At 37.2% G+C, this 24798-nt stretch overlaps 1 protein-coding gene across 35 annotated transcripts; it reads left to right on the forward strand.

Moving 5' to 3' along the window:
* The first annotated feature begins 3020 nt into the window (after positions 1 to 3020).
* LOC147497804 (glycerophosphodiester phosphodiesterase GDPD2-like) lies at positions 3021 to 12467 on the forward strand. 35 transcript variants are annotated; one of them, XM_086560106.1, is made up of 8 exons: positions 3021 to 3199; positions 3324 to 3553; positions 3655 to 3750; positions 10019 to 10102; positions 10512 to 10728; positions 10851 to 10944; positions 11850 to 11974; positions 12206 to 12467. In XM_086560106.1, exons 2-5 carry the CDS (start codon positions 3404 to 3406, stop codon positions 10653 to 10655), a joined length of 474 nt encoding a protein of 157 aa, XP_086416232.1. In that variant the 5' UTR covers positions 3021 to 3199; positions 3324 to 3403; the 3' UTR covers positions 10656 to 10728; positions 10851 to 10944; positions 11850 to 11974; positions 12206 to 12467. The 35 variants fall into 35 exon arrangements, with proteins under 35 accessions (XP_086416232.1, XP_086416233.1, XP_086416231.1 ...); XM_086560107.1 differs by having other exon boundaries at positions 10854 to 10944; positions 12195 to 12467; XM_086560105.1 differs by having other exon boundaries at positions 10854 to 10944.
* The last annotated feature ends 12331 nt before the right edge of the window (positions 12468 to 24798 follow it).

A 24798-nucleotide genomic window follows, 5' to 3' on the forward strand; every position in this document is an offset into this window, starting at 1 on the left:
GAATAGTTTTTAGAAACTTAGGTTAATATGTATGTAATAGTCATTGCATCTTTCCATAAATATATTGCATGAGTATCTATGTTTGTATTGGCAGTAAGTTTTTGAAATCTAGGCTAGAATACTTATTCTACAAATCCTATGAGAATATAGCCTAAAAGCTTATATGAGTGAAATATCTAAGTAATGACACAAGGGAGAAGTAAATTTCGAATAGAGAAATCACACGTCCACTTGCTTGATCACTATATTATATCCTAAGCGAGAATTTAGGCCCTTTTTGGATCGATACAATCAGAAATTCAAAGCTATATTAAATTATTTTTCGCTAGTCGCCCCTCTGAGGCTTTCTTTAGACTTTTCATAAACCACAAATCCTTTACCCTTTTATAAAAACAAAATAAAAATAAAATCAGCCTACCCGCTTTTTAATGAGTCTGAGAAGTAGGATGAAATGAAGAAAAGGAAAGAGAAAGACCTGTGAAAACCCAATAATTTGTTAGTTGCTTCAAATAAGAAAGAAAAGAAAGTTTCTATCCAAATAAAAAGTTAGAACTCCAAAAATAGAATCAAATGAGTCAAAAGCAAAAAAAGAAAGAAAAAAATGGCTAATGATGGAAACAAAGTGTAGAAGCAAAGTAAGAACAAGGTTTTCTGTAGTTACATATTTTGAAGATCCTATTATCTCAGATTTGTCCTTTTGAATATCAATTTCCTTTCTTCTTAAATCATCACCTAATCCCCGCAACACCTAATAAAGACCTCTAGCTCAATTAAGAATAGGTTGGTGTGATAGTAACTGACAGATGTGTTTGATCGACCTCGGCCCCCTTGTACGTCATTGAGATTTGTGAGGAAAAAAGTGTGCCCATTGCACACTGGAGTAAGCGAAACTTGAGTGGAAAAATCAGAGTATTTTTGTCTTGACATATCTGTGAGGACCTACTTAAGGACGCTATTCCAAAGTTTCAGAAACGGATCTATTATTGCATTTCATAGCATAGTTATATATATGTATGTGTGTTTATCCGTAGATGATTTGATTATTATGCACATATTAGCTTAGGTTTCGAATTGATTATTATATATTCATTGCTAGTGAGATGTATAGATATCTGAGAACAAATAAGGAAACATTAATTTTATTTCTTAGTCGTTGTAGTATAAATGAAGTTTGTGAGTATCTTCTCTGTAAAACTCTCACGAGGCTATAACTCGTCCACTAGGAAATTTCTAGTGGTTTAAGGCTTTATTACATATGGTCAATGTAATCGCACTCGGCGAAACGAGATTATTTAGAACTCCATTTTTGGTCACTTATTTTAATTTCTCATCTTTGCTTGAGGACAAGCAAAATACTGTTTGGGGGTGGTTTGATAAGAGCCAAAAACTGTAGTTTTAACCCCTTAATAATATTACATTTAGACCAATTATGTTTATAATAAATAAGAGTTAGTACTGTTTACGTACTTTTGTGTATTTCAGGTCTTGGAGTCTACTATGTGAAGAAATATGTCACTTTTGTAAGAGAAATGAGCAAAGGTTGGTTGCTAAGAAGTTCTATGGTTAAAGCCCAAGTTTCAAGGAGAAAAAGCCTTTTTAAAGCTCAGTCAAAGCTGAAAAGTCAAAGTTAACGTGGGCAGAACTAGAGCATAAAAGTCAACAGAACTTCCGCAGGCCGTATCTTTAGACTCAGAGCTTGGAATTGGGCCTACTATATGTCAAAACGACTGACTCGGAAAGAACTTTCTAATGGTCCAGGTTTTGGTCCAATCAGAGGAGTAAAAATGGACGAAAATGTTATTGTAGTAATTTCCAGCAAAGAAACCCTTTTTGGACTTAAGTAATTAGGTTTTGGGCTTGATTTAATGGCCCAAAACATAGCTCCAAAGCCCATGCATGAAATTGTAAGCCTAGCCCTCTCCTATATAAAGAAGACTAAGGCAAAACTCTAACTCTCTCTCTCTCTCTCTCATTAGTTATAATTTAAACTCATACCTCTTCTCTGTAGTTTTTAACCTAGTTTATATTTTATTAGCCTAGCCACCATTAATATAAGTCAAGTTATTTTCAATACAAGTATTCTTTTAATTATGTCTTCTTCTTCTTCATATTTATTCTAGGATAGTCTAATGAACCAAAGCTAAACCTCCATTAGAGGGGTTTGATTGAAGCTTTGATGAAGACTAGATGTGTTAGTATATAATAGTTGTATTAAAGAGCTTCAGGTTTAGGGTTTTCTATTTAGCAATAAGTAAAATAAACCTAGACTAGAGGGTAGTTCATTCACCATGAGAATGGGTTTTAACTTCCTCTCATATTAATTATTAGTTGGCTAGAGATACCATGAATAATTAGGGATAAAAAGACCTAACCTTTAAGTTGAACCTTGTGTGAAAACATAAAGATTAGGATTGTAACAAACTCTATACTAGCATGTTAGGGATTAATCAAGGTGGATTTCAAATCTCCTAATTCCTTCTTCATATTCACATCTTATTATTTAATTGTCATAGTTTAATGTAGAATATATTTAATCATAGTTTTCACCATATTAGTTATATTTAGAATCATTACTCTCATGCTGTTTAATTGTTAATCATTAGTGAAATTAGTTATGTTCTAAGCAATTAGGAGTGGAACGAATTCTTACTCTAGTTTTATTACATGATAATCGAGAATAGAACTTTGATCAAAAGTATGAAATTATAGTTTACTTTTTCCTAGTATAATTAGCGTAAGATAGAGTAAAAGATAATTTTCATTCCATCAAATTAGGAGTAAAAGATTTAATTTTAATACTATCAAAAATAAAAGGACGACAAGAAGATGGACTTTTGGCCACGGCTACCCGGTATTTTTTGCCACGGTCATGAACCCTTGCTACTTTGCCCACGATTATTGACCGTAGGGAATAGTTTTTAGCTCGTAAGCATACTTAAATACCATTACCCACGGTTTACCGGTTACTTGGGCCGTGGGTGGCAGCCACGAGTTAAACCGTCGGGTAAGACTTTTTTTTTTGCTGTAGATTCATATCCACGAGTTTTGACCGTGGGCTTATGGTCGGGTAGAACAAGAAAAGAAAATTCGAAGATATGCACTCGCTCGATCAGTTATTCTTCATCTTCTCCACCGCTTACCTTCGCCTCCCACCCCCCACTTACATTTTTTGTTTCTCTCTCTCTCTCATCTCGACAAGGTAAGGAAAACAAAATTAGGGTTTTATTTGACAAAATTAGGAGAACAAAAGGTGAGTGCTTATCATTATTGTACGACATCTCGCTAAACATGATTATCTTATCACATTGGTTTTTCATCAACAGTTGGGATGAATGGGTCGAAATAGACCGTTTATTGAAAATCTCTTTATAGAAAAGCTAAAGATGGGAGGATTTTTAGCTGGATGGTTGAGAATGATGATTCTCATTGTACCCTACAAGAAGCATTTCAAAAGGTCGATTCTTCATTAGGCTTCAACATTGAATTGAAGTTTGATGATTACATTGAATATCAGGAACACGAGTTTATCCATGTTCTTCAAGTGATATTGGGGGTATGCCTTGTTAAGCATTTGATCATTTAGATCTCTGAATTGTGTGTCAAGTTTTGTGATTGTTAATTTGTTATATACTTACCTGAAAATATTCTGTGCAGGTGGTGTTTGAGTATGCAAAGGGAAGGCCAATAATCTTTTCTACATTTCAACCTGATGCGGCACAAGTAATCAGAAAACTACAGAGTAGTTATCCTGTAAGTCTGAAATCCATTTTGCCTTTGATGCATTGTATGCTCACATTATAGATTTAACACATGCCAAGTGATTGTTGTTAATGTTGGTGCATTGTAGTAGCCATATTCAGGGATGTATCACATAAGTACTGGGCCAAGAGATAAGGCCCAGACCATAGTGTGCATTGGGCCCAGAAAATAGGCCCAGGACCAAACTATGTCCGATGAGTAACCCTAAGAGAGGGATATAAAAAGGAAGAGGAGGGGACATAGAGAGGGGGCTGAGAATGGAGGCAGAGAGGGGTGAGGAGTGAGAGGTGAACTACTGGGCTTGATCCCGAAGGCGGTAGAGGGCAACCTAATTGGTGCAGCCGATCTAAAAGAGAGCGAGGTCGCGGTATTGTGGTGCGACAAATGGCGCCGTCTGTGGGGACTCGATGAGTAGAGAGATGGGGGTGAGAAAAAATGTGGTCGCGATTGCTATTTGGGGTTTGGGGTTTAGAAAAACCGGAGAAAGGTGGGACCTTTCCGCAGAAGCGAATGAGAGAAGGCGGAAGTTAACGGGGAGTACATTGAAGACACTCGTCAGAGAAAAATGTCTTGCTTATCATCTCCACCAATTCCAACACTATCATCTCTCCAACCCCAAAACCCAAACCCAACCAAGAAGAACGGCTATACACTTCGGCTCAAATCATCAAAATTGGTTTAACACAAAACGACCTTGTCTTCGGTCAACTCTTCTTATGTCGCTCTGTTTCCAATACCATGAACTATGCTCGTCACCTTTTCGATAAACTCCATCACCCCAAACTCTTCTTTTACAATGCGACGATTAAAGGCTACTCACTACACGACTTCCATCAAGATGCATTGACTTTATACACTAATGAGATATCGTTTTGTTACTTGTGATTCTTTTTACTTTTTCGGTTGTTTTAAGATCGGTTTCTACTTTTGGAAAGATCCACATTGGCAAAAGAGTTGCATGGACTTGTTTTAAAATGGGTTGTCTTTGAAAGACCGATTGTTCGACCGCTTTGATAGATATGTATCAGGCTTGTGATTTGTCGAGTTATGGGCGTTGGGTGTTTGATAAGATTGTTGATAAAGATGTTATTTGTTGGAATACTATGATATTTGGATTTATAAAATGTGGGTAGTATGGGTAGCGAAAAGAGGTTTTTGAACTGATGCACGTTAGGAATGTTTCGAGTTGGAATACTATTGTGGATATTGTAAATGTGGGCGACCTTGTTCTTGATTCAGTTAATGCCGCAACCAAAATGATTGAGGATCCGGCAGTTAGAAACTTGGAACAAAGCGTCAAAGGTCTCATGAAGATGCCAGTTCTTTCAAATCACTAAATGAGAAATTCTCCGACTTGCATGTAAGGAATGGACTAGCTTTGGAAATACTTGGACTGATTTATAGTGAGCTTAAACAGTTAACACTTAGCGTATGTGAAGATGCCCAAGTGAATGGGTTGGATCGAAAAGAAGAAAATTTGTTTGATCTCCTACATCCCTGGTAAGTTCATATACCTCTTGAATCGAATGAGAGAGTTTGCTTGGCGCAGAGCTTGCTAATTAAATTCGGCAAATGCCGTTTGGAGTTCAAGTTGATTGATATAACACAAGATGTTGCGTAATTGAGGAAGAATAGTGTTGATTCAAAATCCTTCCTTAAGTTGGTGGAAGATGTCGTCATGATGCGGTTGAATGACATGGGCGCCGACTCGATAATCCGTCGGGCCTCATATCCGGAATCTTTGATTGCTTTCTCTTGTTCGAAATACACGAAGCTAGTGAACAAGTCGGCTTTTGTAGGGAAGAGTTTGATTTGAAGGAGATGGAAAATAGTGAATTACAAGCGAAGGTGCACCGGTTAAGTTCCTTGAGTTCTCAACAGAAGCTGAAAATCACATCTTCGAGAGAAAGTTTGGGAAAGATGGAGCATCTTGTAGAAGCTCTTCGTTCGAAGTTCTGCACCAAAGGAGTTGAACTTGAGCAACCGAGAAGAGGTATCTTCTCGTCGGGGAGAAGCTTAGCATTGCCGTTGAAAAAAGAAAAGGCTTGGTTGTGGTGAGATAATCTAAAGCGATCTCTACCGGAGATGTCATCCGAACTCGAGAGGTGCTCTGGGGAGGTGCACTTTTAAAGACACTAGACTTCGGGATGTTGAAACCAAACTAAAAGCCTATTGAGGCGGGTGAAGCGTGTTGAAGCTTTGGAATCGAGCTTTCATACATTCGAACTCGCCAATCGCATTACGAGCAGATTCGTTTCTTCTTAAAGATTCTATTCTTCGAGGATTGAGGAGGTTTTGGAACAAATAGAATTGCACGAGCATTTTCATTCGGAGATATAATTGAAAAGATTGAGTGGCGGGCGAGGTCGGTTCCTTAGGAGTTCCTTCCCCGACGATTGGGATTGGGATCGAAAAATTCTCTTTGGGGAATTTGTATTCCGAGACTGGTTTTGTGGTTAATGATGGCCGGAAAGATGATGTCTACCCTATCTCAAATCACGGGTTAGAGGACTTGAAAAGAAAAATGGAGGAGCTCCAAAAGGTGGGAGGAGGTCTTGGACGGGATGGACATGCCTTTGCAATTGCGGTCCATGGAGACGTAAGAAAGGTACAATGGTTGGGAAGTGCACTTTTCGAGGCTCATAATGATATAGATTCTCTTAGAAAAAGATTGAGAATTTTGAAAGTTATTGTGGATCACTAACTGCGGACTTGGAGCGGTCATATACGAAAGTATCGATCTTGAGGTGGCTCTTCAAGGTGTAACAAATGAAAGGGAGCTTCTCTCTTGCAACTAGGAGAAATCCTTGGAGAAAGTTACACAAGATGAGCTTGAGAAATTTAACTTGCAAAATGAAGTTGCTCGCGTTTGCGGGGAGAATCTTGAAAATGATAATCAACTCCATCTTCGTGTTGAAGGCGAGATTAGGAGATTGCGGGTTTGGTTAGTGATGCATTCGGGACCAAAGCCGCAGAGAACATAGCTTGTGGTGGCGGTGATATGAAGAGGATGTCGAGGAGAAGCTTGAGTCTTAATTGGACACCGATAGTTTATTCCATCGCAATGATTGGGCTGCGATGTTGAAGAGGTCATTCTGGCCGCTAGTATTGTGGAGAAAGAAAGGTCGAAGACCAAGTCTGACTATTTTGAATCGGGTAGTGCGCGGGGAAGCATTAGCTTTCATATCACCTCCAAGGACCGGAGGTGGAAAAAGAGGACGCGTCTTTATTATTGCACGAGTGTAGGATCGTTAAAGCGGGCTGTTATTATGTGATCGGAGAAGACGAGGCGAGATGAATTGTTGGTGTACTGTCATCGATTATGATGAGCGGTGCTTCGGTTTGGGTGCATGGTGTTTGTTCGATTGGTGTGTTTCGTATATGATCGGTTGTGGAGGTTAATTGCTTTCGGCATTGGTGATGCTTGTAGTGAATGCTCATGTCGGATTATGATGGTGGCTATGAGTGGTGGACCGACCGGTAGTGTTATGCAGTAATGATGATTACAAAAAGCGTAGAGGCATACACATGGAAAGTTCTTAAGAAAGAGAAAGATCCGCATGCATCGGAACGAGTGGAGATTGAGCTAGTATTGAGAGATGGACCCATCTCACCTATAAAAAGCCAGGGAATGGGGCCTCCGCGGCGAGTTCCGGATGCACATTCCAAAGGAGAAGCGAGGGGTCCGAGAAGACCCTTCGCGGATATGTCGGGGCATTCGGGCGAGAGCGGAGGGTTCGAGAAGACCCTTCGCGGATATGTCGTGGGGCTATCCGAATGAGTGCGGGGGGATGAGCCGTCTGCGGACCCTCGCGGTCCAAACAATAGCGTGTGTGGGGGGCAAAGTCGTCCCGGACCGGCGTGTCCGCCTCGCGGGATAGGATATGCGGACAGAGATCCGAATCAAACATGGGGGCAAGGCCGAGTTGCCCTCATCGACTCCACTCTGGCGGAAGAGATAACGGGGATGAGCCCCTTGAGAGATGACATCCGAATCAAACATGGGGGCAAGCTGAGTTGCCCCTCACTGGAGACTCCACTCATCGAAAGCGAGAATGGCGGGGGATGAGCCCTCCGCAACAACCCGAGCAAACCCGGGGAGTGGGATGAGCCCTCCGCGGATCAGTGATGCTAGAGATACACAGGGCAATAAGAGAGCCCCAACAGGCAAGAGCTCGGGGAGTGGGATGAGCCCTCCGCGGATCAGAGATGCTAGAGATACATGGGGCAATGAGAGAGCCCTAACCGGCGACAACCCGGTCGAGCCCGTGGAGTGGGATGAGCCCTCCGCGGATCAGAGACGCTAGAGATACATGGGGCAATGGGAGAGCCCCAACCGGCGGCAACCCGGTCGAGACCGCGGAGTGGGATGAGCCCTCCGCGGATCAGAGACGCTAGAGATACATGGGGCAATGAGAGAGCCCTAACCGGCGACAACCCGGTCGAGACCGCGGAGTGGGATGGGCCCTCCGCGTATTAGAGATGTTAGAGATACATGGGGCAATGAGAGAGCCCCAACCGGCGACATCCCGGTCGAGCCCGCGGAGTGGGATGAGCCCTCCGCGGATCAGAGATGTTAGAGATACATGGGGCAATGAGAGAGCCCCAACTGGCGACAACCCGGTCGAGCCCGCGGAGTGGGATGAGCCCTTCACGGGACAGAAAGGCAAGAGACAGGCAGGTCAAAGAGAGTAGCCCCAGAGCCTGGTTGAGCCGCAGGTCGGAGTTACAAGAGATATGCGGACATGAGATCCGAATCAAACATGGGGGCAAATTTGGGTTGGCCCCCATCAGCTTCTTCTTTCGCAGCGAGAGGCGGTGGGGTGATGAGTCTTCCATGCAGCCGGAGTTCCAAACTGCAATTGTAAGGGGACGGAGTCCCACTGCGGACGGGATATTGAGGTCCATGAGTAAGGGCAAAGGGATGAGCCCTTTGGCGGATACAATGTTGAGTTCTGTGAAAGGGTGAGACACTCCGTGCACATAGTAGTAAATTATGTGGAGGAGAGTTTATGGCCCGGACAAGACACTCCACGGGTACGGTAGTGAATTTTGTAGATGAGAGTGGATAGCTGGGGTGAGACACTTCGCAGGCATGAGGATTGAGTTTGAAGAGTGAGAGCGAAGGGGATAAGACCCTTCGTGGATACGCTAATGAGTTATATGAATGAGAACCGATAGAGTGAGACACTTCACAGACATACGGTCCAGTAGCAGAGTACATGGATATGAGATGTCCTGAGGAGAAGAAGACTACGTACAGTCACAGGACAATGTGGATATCTAGAGTTCAGAGAAAGAGACAAGGAAGTTTGAGGACTTCTCGGGTCCGCCGTCGTCATCGCCGCCGAACCCGAGAAGGGGGCAATTGTAGTAGCCATATTCAGGGATGTATCACATAAGTATTGGGCCAAGAGATAAGGCCCAGACCATAGTGTGCATTGGGCCCAGAAAATAGGCCCAGGACCAAACTATGTCCGATGAGTAACCCTAAGAGAGGGATATAAAAAGGAAGAGGAGGGGAGATAGAGCGGGGGCTGAGAATGGAGGTAGAGAGGGGTGAGGAGTGAGAGGTGAACTACGGCGGCTTGATCCCGAAAGGGTACGTAGGCAACCTAATTGGTGCAGCCGATCTAAAAGAGAGCGAGAGTACGAGTAAATTAGGAGGTCGCGGTATTTTGGTGCGACATGCATCATGCCACAATCTGTAGTTCTGATATGGAATACTCGTCCAGTCATTTGCTTGATGTAAGTGTACCAAGTCTTCGTAATATATCTTTGTGAACTGACGTGAAGAGATAGCCGGTTGACGTGTACTGTTCGGAAATATTTCATTGTTTGATCTGTACCTCAGTGTTCTGGGGTTCATGTTTAACTTTTTAATGTGTCAGATGCTATTGGGACTTTTGTAACCCACTGATTATCAGCTTTCTGCACTTTCATGTACCATCATCCCTAATCAATCTTACCTATGAAAATGAGGTAAAAGGAAGACTGCTGTGATGGGACTGGTATTAATATGGTATTGATGATATTTTACATCCAGAGAGATGCTTTATTAGCTTTAAAAGCTTCATCAGAGCCCGCTTCAGTTTATGGAAAGCAGGAAGCCTGCTTCAGTTTATGCTTGAACTTCTTCCATATGACGCCATTTTGATTGGCGTCAACTTACCGGGATGTGGCTCTGTGCTCTCTATTTTCCAGGACCTGTATATTCTGGGTTCTCTGCTGATGCTGCTCTGGTGTTGTTGCTTTGCAGTCCTTCTTCAAGTCATCTGGCTTTCCACCCTTCATGATTGAATGTCCTCTTATTAGATGGTTCTGTCTAGTGTCTACGCTTAAGGTACCCTTCTTTTATTTCTTCCATGAGGAATACAAGTATACAACAGTACATTCACTCACTATTTGTTGTCTACTAGAGGTTTATGCAGAATTAATTACTAAATACAGAAGAATTCGTTAGTTGGACACATCGTATATCTCACATGTCAGTTACATGTCAACACTTTTGTTTCTAATCAATGGAGTCCATCATGCACTGCTCTTAATACCCATGTAAGGCATGCATATACATCCTCGTGTCTGTACAATCTACATTAGATCCAAGTGTGTTACAACTTAAATGTGCTTTCACGAATAAGTCTGTAGATAGTCACAATATTCACAGTCGACAAATGAGAACTAGATGATCAAGTTATTTCGTAATTCTTTTCAATATATTACATAATATATCTTAAGGAGATCCTGATAAGGTGGATGGTCGTCATGAGATGAGTTGCAACACTATTGTTCACATTGCTGTCATTTTGGGCCTTGTATGTTCTTGCTTGTATCGCCTATTACGTGAGCAGGTCCCCACTCACTTTGTTGGGCTCCCCTTTGTCATGGGCTTATAGCAAGTGAAAGGATACAAAATTAGGCCATAATCTGGTTGTCGTGTGGGTAGGTTTCATGAGGCGATGGGCACTGGTGAGTGCATTTGTTCAAGGCTACAAGCTTACTTGCATTTGTATCTCTTTTAGCTACTCCATATATCCTATATAAGATTTTTCCACCTGAAACTGAAGAAACTCTAAATGCCCCTGCTGTAGCAGCTTTGAAACTAGAGCAGATGGGTCCTGCGACAAAGAATGAATGGGTGATGGTGGGTACAATGCTTCTTGCAGTTTCATTGTGGATCTCTGGGTGAGTTTTTAGCTCATTACTTTATGATTATGTTACTCGTCGTGACAAAATCTTTATAAACATGCATGGTTTACAATCGGATTAGTGAAGTATTTGACTTTTTAAGCAATACAAGCGAGAAGCAAAAATAAGGAAGGAAGTGTCAGCTGCTGACATGTATATTTGGACCCTGTTATGTGCATGAACTTAGTGTAGACTCCCCCTAGAATTGAGTGTCCTTGTTATTTAGATTTTGTGCTCCTGAAACTTAATGGTTATTTAGCTTTGGCTTGGAAGTAGCCTGAGGGAATATATGAATCATAAGCCATTGCATTTAGAGTCAAACACATACTCATTATGTAATTATATTTCCTCGTTCGTAGTCTTTTGTTTTTGTTCCAGTTTCTTACAAGCAACAATCAATGGCTACATTTGCTAAGCTTAGTTCTAGGATGTTTTTTCCCTTGGAATTTAAAGGTTATACCAAATCACACAATGTCCGGCCGATACTGAGTTCGGACACATGTAAATTGTTGTTCCAATGAGTAACTAGAAGCAGCTACAATTGTATTTTTTTTCCCTGCTGTCTTGTAGTTTCCCTTTTCCTTCTGTCTTGTAGTTTCCTCTTCATTGATTTAATAAAATCCCCTAGGGTTGCATTAAAAAAGTTAATTAGAAGCAGCTGAAAGACAGATAACCACACTGACACATGCCAGCAGTTTGCACATGTTTGAACTTTAAGCAAGTAGCGTAGTTGCGTAATGAAATTGAATGTGTAAGGTTGTGAGTTAATTAGGAACTCTCAAGTGAAAAATTGTTTGAGTATTAGCTTAGCAACTCATATTTGTAACTCTAATTCACTTCTTTCCATATTTGATATTTTAGGTCCAAGAAACTGACAATTTCTCCCTTTTTCCTATTATTAGCCGGTTATGTAGATGTACCCAATTGCTTTGGGTTTTATAATGTACATGATCAATGCTGTGATCTGGGGAGGAGTTGGTACACTTTGGTGGAAGTTTATGGGGCTTTTTTGAGTTCTAGTAATCCGGTAAGTATTTTCCATTCCTACCATTATAAGCCGTTCCTTGTTAATGATTCAGTTTTCGTAGACTTTAATTTAGTTGCACTAATCTGATTATGCATGGCATCATCTTAACGAATAACGATTTAACAAACTTTCAAACTTTAAACTAGTTACTGGGGTTAGCAACTAGTTTCATGAGTATAAAGCAAGTTTTGACGTTGATTAATATGAAAACTCAGGGTAGCCATATTGCAGGATTTGCAGCACGTCTTGGCAAACATGAAGTGCGCAAAGTATATAAAAGGTTAGACTTGGATTAACGGTATCATGAAGGCTGGATGATGAAGATGGGCTTGTTCAAGTCCATGTTCTTATTTTAGAGTAGAACATAACTTATGATTTCCTTGTAATGACTTGTATTTAAGTTGTTCCGTGTTTACTTTTTCATTTGTTATGTTTGCTTTTTATTTGCACTTGAAATTCTATCTTTTGATAATTATAGAAAGTTTTGTGGGTATGATTGGAGATTGTGTAATTGGAAAGAATGTGTAGAAACAGATTGATATGTGAAAATAGTGAGCTATTTGTTTTTTTAATAGAAAAAAGGGTTTTGCCATGGTCCAAACCGTGGCTAATATAGTATATAACCCACAAGGAAAAACTGATCTTATCCCACGGATTACAACCGTAGGAAAAACTGACCTTTTGCTACGGACTATCCCACGGTTTTTGCCATGGCCATACTGACGGCAATAAGTGACACAACGACTGTAGCTATTGGTAGGCTTTACCGACGGTCATAACTGTGGGCATACCATTTTCGACGCACAAAAAGCCCACGGTTCAAAACCATGGGAAAATGGACCGTGGGCTAAAACCTATTTTTTTGTAGCGAGTTGATATCAGAAACAAAAATAATTAGAAACAAAAAATAATTAGAAACAAAAGCAAAGTTAGAACTCTTAAAATTTAAAATCATATGGAGTCACAAAGCCAAAAGGCTAAAAGAATCACAATTCGGAAGCAAAGAACAAAACGATGATCTTCTCTAGTTACAAATATCTTGAAACCCAATTTCTCAACTTATCAAATTTTGTTTTTCCCTTCTTTTTCTTTCTAAACCATCACTCTAGCCCCGTAGCTCCTAATAAAAGACATCTAGTTTAATTAGGAATAGGCTGGTGTGATAGTAAGTGGCAAACGTGATCAATCGACCGGTTTCTTTGGACGTCATTTGAGTATATGAGGAATATAAGTGCCCACTGCACTTGAGAGAATGAAACTTGAGTGAATCTATCGAGAGTTGTGATTGCAACACACCCCTGTGAGAACCCACCTTAAGGACGCTCTCCAAAAGTCTCGGAAACGACTCTACTTTTGCATTTCATTGCTCATGTTTTACGCATTTATCTTTAAGTGATTAAATTATTGTACATATGTTATTCTAAGTTCAAAGGAGCTTGTCCTTATTCCCTGCTAATGAGATGTATAGACTTCTGAGAATAAATAAGGAAACAAGACCTTTTGTACTAAATAGAAGAAGTTTGTGAGTACCTTCACTGGAAAACTCTCATGAGGCTTAAAGCTCGTCCACTAGGGAATTCCTAGTGGCTTAAGGCCTTGTTGCATATGGTCAATGCAATCACACTCCGCGAATCTAGATAAGTATAACTTATAGTAAATCACTCATTTGTCATCTTAATTTTTTTTTTCTCTCATCCTTGCTTGAGGACAAGCAAGATGCTATTTGGGGGGTGGTGATCAGCTCCCAAATGTGCATTTTATTATCCTTACATTACTGCATTACAGCCCTTCTTACGCTTAATGAAAAGACAACTCATAGCTTTTATTGTATTTTTTAGGTTATAGAGAAATTCATACCACTTATCATAAAAGCTGTGTCTTAGTACCAAAAGGAGCCTTAATCATACTTGTTATGAAGACCCAAAGCTGCTATCAAAAAGTGTTGAAAAAGTCAAAGTCAAAGTCAAAGTCAAAGGTCAAGGATCGGACTCATAACTAAAGAGTTGGAAGTCAAAGTCCTCAACTTAGAATACCAGAGATAGATGTTCTTAACTCAAAAGATAGCTTTCTCTAAAACCTATCTTGATCAAGAAGAAAAGGAAAAAGCAAAAGCATAAAGTAAAAGCAAGTTGTGAGGTGTCATGAATCTATTGGAGAGGGGTAGTTTTGTAATGGTGTCATATAGAAGCCAAAAAAATGTAGAGAATTAGGTATCCATTGTATTTAGGGTCCAAACCATTTGGTTTGTAGGAGTAGAATGCACCTAGACTTAGTCGAGTGTCATGTAGGATTTATTTTTCTAGTCTTTTTTTCATTCAAGTCATTTTACTTTATTGTTCTTCATTTCAATCTTGTTATTTTGCTTTGTTATTCAATCAATCAATCTTCTTTTTGTTGTTCTTTGTTCCAATCCTTCATTTCAATCCTTTCTTTCAAGTTCATCTTATTTTGATCTTCAAAACAACTTAAGCTTTCAATGTTCTTTGTTCAACTAGAAACTAAACAAGTCCTAAAAAGAAACTGTACCTTCCTTTCTTCTAAAACTCTCAATCATTTAACTCCAAACAATCTATGGTGAACCTCACTTCAATCACTTTTGAAGCTACTCAACACACAACTACAACTTCAGTAACAGATCAAGAAATAAGCGGGGGTCGGGCTTCCCTTGGTGGGACAAACCTAACCGGTTCTTTCCGGCAAGTTTTTTCTACTGTAGCAACAAGCTCGACTTATATCGTATAGAAACTCTAGCTTCGAAAACCTTAACATCATTTAACCAATTTCTAACTACTGAATCTCCCTCCCTTCTTCTGAATCATAATTTAAAAAACCACATAAGAATCATAATGCATCCTAACCAAGTCCCTTGTCTCTCGACAAATTTATGTTGCTTCTACTCATCCATTCATTTCCCCCCACCTTTCTAAAAATAATATTTGCCGTCTTGAGCAATCCAAACTTAGAAAATGCATCAACCAATGCACCAACAACATAGAAGTCACTCAGAAGACCCCTAATTGCCTCACCTAAAACTTGGCGAGTGCAATTTCAGCATATTCCACAAAAGCGAAGGAAAAAAAAAAAGACTATTCAAATACTAAAAAGAGTAACGACGCATTTCTTTTTTTGATAGCAACCAGGGTAAAGGGGGGACCAATTTGTGCTGAATAAACAATTAGGGGGTAAAAGGGGACCCCAAGAACGAAAAAGAAAAAGACAGTTGAGTACCTTTTGTGAGCAGACGGTGGGTTGCGAGACAATAAAATAGCCAATGTGTAAAGCAAGAACCTGTAACAATAATCAAGTCGCAAAAGTCGTTGAGATGAGAAGTGAGTGGAGTTGAGATGAGAAAATCGAAAACTTAATCAAGGCAGATAGTGAGAAATAAAAAAAAGGTGTGTACCTGTATCTGAGTTGAAAGAGAGGAGTTATCGAGTGAGGAGAAAGAGAATAGGGCACAAGTTCCTGGCACGAGAGAAAGAGAAAGAGGGAACGAGTTCCTGGCGCGAGAGAACGAGTGAGGAGCAATTAGCAAAGTTTGTGTGAAAAATGAGGACAGACCGACATAAACCATCCAAATGAAATTTTGGGCCACATAACCCCGGCCCGAGCGTTAAGCTCTGCTCATTTGATTATATTTGCCAATATTTTCTCACTAGAGCTTTGTCAAGCTAATTTGTAGTGGAAAATTTTCAGTTTGCGAGTGTTTGTTTGCAAAAATTTCTAGTGGGAAAATATGGGATTTGCCAGTTTTGCCAGTGTTTGTTTACATGGTTTTTTTCCCATAGCAAATAATATTTCAACTTTTTGGAAATATATTTTTTTGATTTCAAACTCAATGAAGTCTATAAAAAGCTAAAAATAAGATACAAAATAAAGAAAATTAAAGATAATACAACTCAACATTAATAGTAATAGTGTGTCTTTTGAAACAACTATAAAATAGAGTCAAAGTGCAATAGACCTTAACAACCATTGTTATCCAAACACATATAAAATGTCATTGTGCCTTGGATAAATTTTATTTCTATACTTTTCCATACTCGGATCACGTGCTATGGCTTGATCCCAAACCTCGTTGCTAGTTATGACCTTTTGTTCTTCATAACTCCATTCAAACCCCTGTTGCATAGTTACACTAGCAATATCGGGTGTTATCCATCGTAAGGTCTTCACTGGCTGAGTTACATGACTAATAGTCAAGTCGATACCAAATGTAGATTTGTTTTGGAGTGTTTCTCTTGCACGCTCTTTTGATATTGGAAGAAATCCGTTCTCATTCTTATGACCTAGAAGTAGCTCGTTATGGAATGTATCGATAAGAACATTGTCCATCTCATTTGTCCATCGCATTGCCATATCTAATTAATAAACATACAAATTAAGTTAATATACTTAAAATAATGACAAGTTAAGAAAGTGCATTAGGATAATTAGTAAAACAAACTTGGTCCAAATGTCGTTACAACCACATAAACATAAATTTAATTAGAAGACTACACAAACATATCAGACTAGTACAACTACAAGATGAATAGTAATTTGATCATTACAGCAATTAAAATAACTAAAAACACCATGACCAAGTAGTGGACGTAGACCCAATCGTCGCATTGCTCGGCCACATTTAGCAAGTGCCCTTAGGTAAAGTTCCGGATTCATATCCGGAAGATAATGCAAAGCATCCTTCAACACTTCTATTGGCTTTGGGGCAACTACTACTGGTACGGGTTTTGGTGGTTTCAAGGCCTTGGCTAATTCAACTACCACATCAGTGAACACCTTAAACGAAGGGGGTGGGTTCGGGTATATCCTCAAAGAACTGAGACTTCCTAGATTTATTGGAAGTAGGTGTAGTGGTATTTTGAGCACTCTCAGTTTGAGAAGTAGGAGCACTACCAGCTTCGCTCTCAGCAACTTCAGAATAATCACCCCCACCTCCTTAGATTTCCTCAATATTATCTAAACAAGTTATAGAAACAAAAAGTTAATTTCATGACAAGTTAGACACACAAAATTCAACTCTATTTATTTCAAAATCAACTAACCTCTCATATCTGTGTCCATATCATCGAACCAAGTATTGCCCCCTTCTCCAGTTGCATGGTCATTCCCAAAAAGAATACAACATTCATCATAGAAGGGAAACATTTTCTGCTTAAGACTACTTGCCCCAGGATGAGCCTATATCCCATAATATATCAATCAATATGACACCCCAAAAAATTACAAAGAAAATATATATAGAATATTTTATTACCTTTATGTAACTCTTCCATGCATTATCATCCACATCAATTTTTTTGGTCTCTTTGTTCAAAGCTAAACCAAACAAACTAGCATCGATTGCATGTTTGGCAACTAACCAAGCAACCTTCATTGTTTTCAACCTTGATCTTACATTGTCAGATACAAGATTCATGCCAAGTCGTGAATTGATTTCATCAGCAGTACGCTTCAAGCTTTCTTTCCTCCACCCATTATCAGCCCTCTTGCCCCTGCTAGCTAACTGCTCCAACAATACCTTTACCAATGTCGGGAAACCATCTAATTTGGGCTGATCTCTTCCATTTTCTATTGTCAACAACACTCAAAGGAGTACTCACACCACCTACCATACCTAGTTTGAAGCAATGAACCAACGATGAACATAGCAAACAAACATATCAAATAGCAAACAAACATAACCAGTAAGTAATATTACATGCATATCAATAAAACTACATAACTATAGAAGAAGGCCGAGACAATAAAATATTATAAGTAGTTAAACCATTATCCAACAAAACAAGAACACCATAATAAAATCATAATGTCTATTACAAAAACACCCTACTAAAATCATAATGTTTATTACACAATCATAGCAACGATTACTCCACATCGTTATCTTCCCACATTGTAATTGACAACTCATCCCTAAAATTAGTCCACCAATGGCTGGTTGCATATCAATATTCATATTTGGAGCATTAAGAGAGTTGTCATCCTCTTCCTCCTCATCATTGAGCTCCTCATCACTCAAAGTATTGTTAGGATCTTCTTCTCACAAGAAATTGTGTAATGCACAACATGAAAGGATTACCTTTGTGTGTGTTGTAGGGTCGTGGAAAGCTGAATACCTTAGATAAGCAAATCACTTCTTCAAGATACTGATTGTCTTTTCAACAACAATTCGCAAGGACGAATGGCGAAAGTTATATTGTTCTTTATGATTTTTAGGTTGAACTTCACCTATCTCTCTAAGACAATACCACACACCACAGTATGGTGTGAGAAACCCTGGCACTAAAGCGAACCCAGCATCTGCAAGATAGTACTTACCATTTGGAATAGTAAGCTTATGCCTTGGATGAGACACGACACTCCTCAATAACCTTCCATCATGGCAGGATCCCTCCCACCCTGCAAGCATGTATGTGAATCTCATGTCAAATGTGAAAGCTATCAACACATTTTGGGTGACTTGACCTTTCCTATCACGATACCTAGCCTGTTACGTCAATGGTAAATTAATTTGAAAGTGTGTACCATCAACCGCACCCACCACATCCTAACATAAAAAACTTGATTAAGATTGACTAAACTACCAAACCTTGTAATCAAAATGATCCTAACCAATTTTCCAAAAGTTGACTCACCTTAAAATAGCAATGCTAATGATGTGTGTTAGAACACTCGCGAGGAGAGTTCTCAGCGGTAGCATTTCTTACTAACTCTCTGAATAAACGAAGGATTGCAGCCAACACAACATGGAAATAGCGGTGTACTATTTCTCCTGAACGGAAGAATTGAAATGTTTCATTCCGATTGTGCATATCATGCCCAACTCTGTTGAGAAATAGGGCCACTTGCTCTTCCACCGTAACATGTCTGCTATCGGCTAGGTCATGACCATGCAAACGAGTGCATAATCAACAAAACACTGACCGTCTCATTCTCAACTGCTCATGGCAGAATCGGTCAGTGGTTGTATACATCCTACACAATACAATTCTCTGCACTTGATCACAATTCGTACGAGGAGCTCTAGTAAGAGTTGGTGGAGCCCTACGCCTAGGCATATACCTCCCCATATACCTTATCCTATACCACCATGTCATCATCATATGGGCACCCATAATTATAAGTAGAAATGTCATTAGCCTACTGAAGTTTTAGATAGTGGTGGTAACTTCAAAAGAGTTTGTTTAGAAGTGAGGTTCATCCTAAATTGTTTAGAGTTTAAGTGTGGGAGTTGTGAAGAAGAAAGGTAGACTCTTGTATAGATTAGATTGGTTTTAAGCTAATGAAAACGTGAAATCTTTAGTTGTTGGTATTGAAATGACTTGAAAATATTGAAAGAAAGATTGATTAAAACTTGAAATAAGAATAACAAGATAAGATTGAAGATTGAAATAAGAACAAGTAAAATAACAAATTTTGATTGAAAGGAAATAAAACAACAATAAAGTAAAAACTTGAATTGAAAAACTAGAAAAAAAAAATTAAACAAACCAAATGGTTTGGATCCTAAGACAATGGATGGCTTCTCTAGCTCTCCCTTGCTTTTAGCTTATATACTCCTACTTTTTCCATTTACAGATTTTCCTTTCTCCATTACAAATTAGACACCTCACACTTCACTTCTGCTTTTGCTTTTTGGTTTCTTCTTGACCAAGGTAGGTTTAGGGAGAAAGTCATCATATTTTGAGATAAGGGCCTCCATCTCTGGTCTTCTGAGTTAAGGGCTTTGACCTTTGACTTTGACCATTGACATTGACTTTTTCAGCACTTTTCCATAGCGGCTTCTGGTCTTCATAATAAGCGTGATCAAGGCTCTTTTTGGTGCTAAGACACAGCTTTTATGATAAATGGTCTGAAATACTCCTTAACCTGAAAAATGTAATAAAAGCTAGGAGTTGTCTTTTCGTTAAGCATAAGAAAGACTATAATATAGCAATATACGGGTAATAAAACGCACATTTGGGAGCTGATCACCACTCCCAAATAGCATCTTGCTTGTTGGTATGATAAATAAATTAAGATGTGAAAATAGTAGTTCTAACATGCTAAAATCATTCTATCAATCTATAATAATACTATCTAAAACAGTTGTGATAAAGAGGAGTAATCATGTTCTCTACTCTTGCTTGTATGTACTTGTAACGAATCTAGACTAATCAAACTATTAACTAATGAGAGAGTAATAATGATATGAAAACAGTAAATAAAATATACAAAACAGTAGATTTAAATATGAGAAAGATAATTAGAGAAGATTCAATCCACCACGCGATTCGATTGGCTATTAGTTTAGTCATCGAATCGCTTTTCTTGATCCTTAGTTAACAACCTACATGTAACACCTCTATTTTTATTAATGTCAAAAATTAATTATTTCACAAAATTTTATATATTATTGACTATGTCTTAAGTTGACTATTAAATTGAAGTGAATATGTATGTTTGACTTTTGAAAAAAAAAAAAGGGAAAATAGTTTGTTTGGTTTGAAAATGATTTATTAGGAAAGTTTTTAAGTTTTAAAATAATGTGTAGGGATTTTATTAATAAGGAAACATGGAGAGAATAAGTTCATAATTTATGGAAGAAAATATGGAAAGACTTTGATTAGAAAAAAAAAAATATATATAATTTGTGGAGAGAGTAAGGTTTTTATTTGAAAAGAAAATGTGTAGAGAATTTGTAAATATGGAATGTCTTGAGTTTGTTTTAGATCTAAAAGAAAGAAGAAGAAAACAAAAGAGAGAAAGAAAAACAAAAGAAGTTTAAAAGAAGAAGAGAAAAAAAAGAAGAAGAATAAAGATTGAATAAATGAACTATTTCTATTGCTTGGTGATATGGATTTTACATGGCGTTGATTTTTTTCTATGATTGTTCTTTCGATGGCAACAACAAAAGGGTGAGTAGACATATTTTTATCAATATATATATATATATATATATATATATATATATATATATATATATATATATATATATATATATATATATATATAAATCATTTTTTTGTGATTTTTATCTTGTTTGCTTCATAAATGCTTCATTATCATTTTATAAAAGTTCCATATTTAATTATGAACATTTGCTATTTGTTTTGAAATTTTATTTGTCGTTTGGAACAATGATATGTTTGCAGAATTCTGCACAAGTACTGACTTGTGACTTGAATTTGACTAATTAAATGATGTAACTAGCTTTTCAACAGAACTAAACAATTTTAGTTCTCTGAGTCATCTTTCATTTCCAATTAGTCTTGACTGATTCCAGTTTATATTCTATTTGATCTGAATTTTAGAAGAAAGTGCATCAAAAAATTGAATAACATAATTTAAGTTGTTGGGTCTGTTCCAACACATAGTTTATGGTACATACTAAACGAATTAGTGTTTAGGAATTTTTGTATTGAAATGGATTTTCTGTCTAATTTTCATAATGGTATAATTGATTCAAAACTTTGATTATATGAATTCTCTAGAATTTTTAGAATGGACAAAGGTCAAACTGTCCTAACCAATTTCTTATGCATAGAATAATATATGTAACTTATTAGTGTAGGTTTTAGTTGTACAAGAAAAAATATAATAATCATGCAATTTGTATCGTATTAATATTTCAAATAAATGTGTATTGATTGGAGGACTAATTATTTTATTTGTCTAAAAAGTTCTACTACATGTATTGGAATAAGAGTTGCATGCATAATTGTTTGATGAATATTGTATGTGTAGAGCGTATATTGATACCAGAATAAATTAAAGATTTTCACAGTATATGTATTAAATGTTGGTTTCGTATGAGTATAATTATTTATAGATTTTATTAGCATGTGATATACGTAACAAATCAGAAATGTTGTAATTGGAAAATTTATTTATTGTTAAGACACGTTTGATGGCTAAATGGGGTTTAGATGGATTAATTAGAAATCTTTGTAATGTGAATCAAAGTGTACGTATGATTTCAGTGTGACATGGCATTCCTGAAATGCTATAAAAAAAATATTATGCAGTATGTTTGGAGCAATTGTGACATTATGTGGTAGGTTATAATTGTTGTTCTGTTAAATAATATGATATGTTATGATATCTATTAAATGCGACATTTTTTTAGAAATAAATGTAAACGCTCCATTATTATATTTGTGAGATGATATATGAGGTATTATAGCCTTTGTAGATATTTCCAAAGGGATTGCGGTTTAGTACAATAATTTTATTTGGCACGTAAAATAATAAAATGGTTAGAAGATGGATGGTGATATTTCCAAACGTGGTGTTTTAGTGTCATATATTTTATTAGCACATGATAAAATGTGGAATGATTGTGAGATATAATGGTAAGATATTTGAATAAATTACATAAGGAAAATCCTAGAACCTAGGTACCACAACTCGTGTGATTAGCCCTTATGTAGGGCGTACGTAATATGATTGACCCTTGTATAGGGCGTATAAGATGATGATTGACCCATGTGTAGGGCAATCATAGACGAATAGTGGTTTAATTATCTCGTTCGCAAAATTTAGAACAAGACGCACGATATTTTATGCTGAATAGTGGCAGTACCCACCTAATGGCGTTCGTGTGAGGGTTACCTGGTATGCGATATCCCGCTTAGGATAATTACGCACGGAGTGATTCATTTCGTGAGGGGAGGTATGTGGATGTACATGTTCGGCGTTGGAAAGCGATTGTGGTAGTCAGGGAAAATAGGTAAAACATAGAGACGACGTGATTCTAGAGACACTTGAAGAAACTCTAAACAATAATTATGATGATATATCAAAGTGTATGTTAAATCTATAATAAATTATTGATTGTGGTTGTGAAATTGGTTATTGAGATTGTTATTGTCGGTTCAATAAGAGGATTAGAATTATGTATAGGATATATTTGTTTTATTGTAATTTAGTTTGCATTCACAATGGTTTTGCAGAAGGGTGGTTGAATTAATTATATATGTAGGTATGACCCACTCTGTGATCAGGTCTACACTAGTGTAAGTATAGAGTAAGTTTTATTTTTGTTATTTTATTATTAGATGCAGTTGATCTAGTACAATTTTGAGCTAAGGCGCCTCGGTGGAGGAACTAAATGCTTTATTATTATTGAATTGGAAGTTAAGGCGCCTCAGTGGAGGAACTACCTACCTTAATTATTGTATTTAAGAATGTTGTATTATTCGTTGAAAGTTAAGGCGCCTTGGTGGAGGAACTAACTGCCTTATGGATTGCGTATATTATATATATATATATATATATAAGTATGATTTGTATTTTATGGTTACTCATACCAGCATTATTTATAATGCTGACCCGATTTGCATGTTTGCTTATCGGGTGTGTTCATAAAATGAACATAGTCGATAAGTCTTGACAGGATTAGTGTTGAAGAAGGTTGATTGTTGCTTGTGGCTTGCATTAACATTTTAAGAAAATTGTTGATTGGTTTTCACTGTAATAAGTTGTAATAGGGTCGAGATAAAAGTTGTTTTTGTTGCAATTATAATTGAGGAGTTGTTTAATCATATTTGTAAATTTTTGTGATGTAGAGACCTTCTGTTTATTTTAAATTTTTATTGGGTTTAAATTATTGGAATAATTAAACGGATAATGGGTTTTTGGAAGTTGAGAGTGTATCACACCTCGAAGATCGAATAGTCGAGAATAAATATTGTTTTTCCAATTTTGTTGAAATTCGGGGCGTGGTATCATAGCATTTGGTTAGCTTAGACTTAAGTGAGTTTTAGTGATCCTCGTTTATGGGTAGTGTTTAGGAAATTTTATTTTCAAAACTATTTACGCTAGTCATTTTATTTTTACAAAGAAAAAGGAAAAATAAATAAATAAAATAATAAAATAATAAAAATAATGAAGCGAGACTATATTTTTATTGATTTGTTTGGAGTTGTTTGCATCTGTAATGTGTACAAAGATATTTGTTACTCTTGTAAAGTATGTACGAAGTGCATTCCGATTTTTCTTTATCATAGAACTAGTAGTTTCATATGTTATATTGATATATATATAGTAATTATTAACGGATTTGATTAAAATGATATGTAATGCAATAATGTTGTTTTACTAATTGTTGGTGTTCATTTTCACATAGATTACGGATTAAGTACAACAACATGTTTGCGAACTTTCTATTTGAGTATTATATTATTATTCAAGAAACAAAGAGATATTTTCATCTATATTGAATGAGTTGTAGTAATTGATGACTTTATGATGTACTAAGTGAGGAACTAATTGCCTCTGTGTTGGAGGAACTATCTCGCTTTACTCGTACACTTTTAATGGATGAATAATGTTGTAAAATATAAGAGATTAATTTGTTAGATGTGATTAGTTAGAAATAGAAATAAAAATAAATAAAATATACGTGTATTCCTTTTGAGATGTGTATACTTGTGTATACATGCTTTTTTATATTATTGTATATAGATGAACTATTACCGTGTGTATATGATGATAAGATTGTTTCACCAATAAGACATGCATGTGTAGGTTGTTTTCTTAATGTCGTGTTATTAATTATTAATTAAAATAGTTGTCATAATTGGTAGTCGTAAACCATATTGGAATTTATGTAGAGGATGTCTTAATATAATGATGATCTTACTTCAACAATAAACAATTTTTTTATTTTGTCTTATAAGTGTGTTTCGTGCTTATAAATTATGACATGATTGATTAATATTGTTACATTAGTTTCACATTGATTTTTGCATCTTCAAGAATTTTTTAAACATATGCCTTGGATTTATTGTTCTTAATTAATATATTGAACTTTGTTCATGCCAATATAACTTGTT

This window comes from Coptis chinensis, chromosome 5 (genome assembly GCF_015680905.1).
Source record: "Coptis chinensis isolate HL-2020 chromosome 5, ASM1568090v1, whole genome shotgun sequence".
NCBI lineage: Eukaryota > Viridiplantae > Streptophyta > Magnoliopsida > Ranunculales > Ranunculaceae > Coptis > Coptis chinensis.